Here is a 3,092-nt window from a genome sequence, read left to right as displayed (position 1 = left end):
CACATCAGCATACTGCCTAAATGCAGAGTTGAAGTGTCCTATGGTGACGCGGAGCAACATGATGTTAGAGCATGCAGAATGATCCCTATGAGAACTTATAATATCACAGACTTCTCTACTGAATGTGCTCTTCAAACTTAAGATTCCGTATATTTTTTTTATCCCACTGACAGAATGATTGCTTACTATCTAAATTAATTTATATGGAATAGATGAAGATTGGGAAGGTAATTTAATGAGGTTTTAGGTTCTTGTATTTTAAAGTTAATACAAACAAGTGCATCTTTGTCATTTAATATATTTTGCCCTTTCCCTCTGATAAACTCGTAATAAGCAACTTGACGGTAGTTATGTAGAAAGGGTATTTTATTTAAATGACTTATTCTTGAAATGATATTACAATTCATTTATTATGAAGATATGTGTTCTTGTTCTTGTTCGTGTTCGTTTATGTCCGTTCGCTAATAGTATAAATAAACAGTCCATGAAGGTAACAAACATAGACGAGCGAGTATTTATTTTAAATAAACAAACATAAACGAACGATTCACTAAACGGTTGGTGTGTTTACAGGCGAGTGAAGGTTGCTCAAATCTATTTTTAATTACATCTTAAGATATCTTTAATAAAAACATTCAACATTAATAATCATATACCCAAAGTTATAATTATTTATCGAAGAAAGTACTTTCAAGTCAACCGAACCTCGCCCATTTTGACTCGTACTAACAAATCAATCCGTTTTTTAAGAATGTATAAGTGTTTGATGCTTATTTTGTAGCATGTATTATTTGATACTTATTTTGTATCAAACAACACATTTTATATACAGGCATACATATAAAAGGGCAGAGTGGAGGCATTGTTGTAGAGCAACCCAATCGATTCATTTATTGCACGTATGTCACCCGCTATATTATTGTTCTTGATTAGTGATTTTTCAAGAAATTTTATTTGAAAAATTCTGTACTGGATTATGATAATTTGAGGGAAAAGAGATTTATGAGCATTATTTATGCCCTCTTTGAGTTGTTTTATATGCTGTTTATGCCAAATTTCATATATAATATCATAAATTTTCACATCTCAGTTCGCTCCGTATTATTTTCTTCACATGGCATATATTGAATTTATGGCTTGGTATGCTGTTTTATATTTCCAAATGATATTTTTTTGCACAGATTTAGATTGCTTTGTCATTTTTTTAGTGTAGACTATTTTTTTGCGTACCTGTCTCAAGTAAATGGGTATGTTTGATTTAGAAACTTTGTGCAGCGTATTGAAAACTTTAGTAACTGAATGCAGACTGTTATGTGGTTACTGTTTTCAATGGTTTCTGTGTGTGTGTACTTTTTTTTTATTTAATTAATAAATATCATTTTCGGTTAGAATGCAAGAAAAGATACTTATGCCATTATGACACCAAACTACCCATCCACCAGACGGGTATAAAACTAGTTCATTTGATTGTGTGAGTGATAGTTCATTTGACTGCGTCCAACAACAAAACAACTTCAATGAATCTGAAAACAAACGATTGAATAACTGTTAAAGCGGTAGTTACATACGATTAAGAGGCTATCACTTCTCCACTTAAAATTGGTTGTTTATCACGCTCATTTATCATTAAAATCAAAACGATTACAATAAAGTGGCAGGCAAACGGGCAACAAGCTACGCCGCAACCCCCTTTTGATTAGCTCTATATGTATATCCATAAATTACCATCTATACATACCTATATGTGTGTATAATTGTATATATATAACTCGTACCAACAAATGTCTAATGCATTCCTCCTCATCCCCTCCCGTTGTTACCATGCCGCTGACTTCTAAAATAATTAAGCAATAACGAAGCCTGCAACACAATCAACAGACCAAAATTACAAACTCGCCCATACGTTACAATGACAAAATTACCAATCTACCCACCTTTTCCTTCGCTCGGGGGGTACCCGACTGTGATAAAGCAGTTAATGGCGGGACCGCACCTTCCTGAAGCACCATTTTACAAAACCGAGTATTGTCAGTGCACACTTGTAATAATGCTGCAGCTGCATTCTCCTTCCCTCTAGCCGAACCTAACTCAACAACCTCAACCAAACCCGGTATCCCATTCTCCCCACCAATAGCAGCCCTACCCTCGGATATCGTTGCAAGATTTGATAAAACCGAAACCGCCTTGTCAACCATCCCAGCAGCTGGATCCATTAACTCCACAAGGTGTCTAACCGCACCTGCCTCGACAATGCGTGCCTTGTTTTCATGAAATATTGACAAGTTAAACAAAGCTGTGGCTGCGTCTTTTTTCCCTCGTGGTGACCCGGTTGCTAATAAATCGACTAACGGTTTAATCGCTCCAGACCGACCGATTCTTATCTTGTTTTCTTCGATAACCGAGAGGCTGAAAAGAGTTGCAGCTGAGTTTTCTTTAGCTCCTGAGCTCCCGGTTTCGAGCACGTGAATTAGTGGTTCGACTGCACCCGCATTTGCGATTGCGAGTTTGTTGTTATCGTTTATTGACAGGTTTAAAAGGATGGTTACCGCGTTTTCTTGGACCGTTATGTCGGTTGACCGAAGTAGACCGGTTAGTAAACTTATGGCCCCACAGTTCGCTATAACGATTCGGTTATCCATGTTGTGTCTAGAAAGTAGCCTAAGTTCGCTTGTGCTGTTTTTTAGTACGTCGAGAGATGTATCGTTTAAGTCATCAACCAGCTTTTTAACTTCGGTTTCAAGTTTGAATAGATCGGGCCTCGTTTCAGTAGCGGGTGAGGATATTATTCTCGGCCCGTAACGTTCTGATGGCCTTCGCCATAGTGGGTTTCTGGGCCGAGTTGAGAATGGTGGTGTTGTCTGGGTAGTGGCTGGCTGAGGATCCAGTGTTGACTTTTCATTAACCGCACCCTCATCCGTTGACTCCAGACTGTGGTCTCCAGATTCGGCCGACTCATAGTCCGTTTCGGGCAGCCCGGGTAGGGAATCTTCTGATGATGACTGGGTGTGATGCACTAGAGAAGCTGTGGTTTCTTCCTGATGGGTGGTTGCGCTTTTACCGGGTGATGCAGGCTGAGTCAAAGTCAAGGTCAA

The 3,092-nt window shown here is 38.4% G+C and overlaps 1 protein-coding gene across 1 annotated transcript; it reads right to left on the bottom strand.

Moving 5' to 3' along the window:
* Positions 1 to 1,800: 1,800 nt before the first annotated feature.
* On the bottom strand, positions 1,801 to 3,035 carry LOC143554856 (U-box domain-containing protein 4-like; the record flags this gene model as incomplete). The annotated part of the gene is made up of 2 exons (XM_077044531.1): positions 1,801 to 1,860; positions 1,935 to 3,035. Coding segments are annotated over 2 exons (1,161 nt in total), but the record flags the coding sequence as incomplete, so codon positions are not given.
* Positions 3,036 to 3,092: the final 57 nt, after the last annotated feature.

The sequence above is a fragment of the Bidens hawaiensis genome, unplaced genomic scaffold (genome assembly GCF_021521415.1).
Source record: "Bidens hawaiensis isolate Kalapana, Puna unplaced genomic scaffold, B.hawaiensis_p1.1 tig00017859_1, whole genome shotgun sequence".
Lineage (NCBI taxonomy): Eukaryota > Viridiplantae > Streptophyta > Magnoliopsida > Asterales > Asteraceae > Bidens > Bidens hawaiensis.
This window is presented reverse-complemented; position numbering and strand designations above follow the sequence as displayed.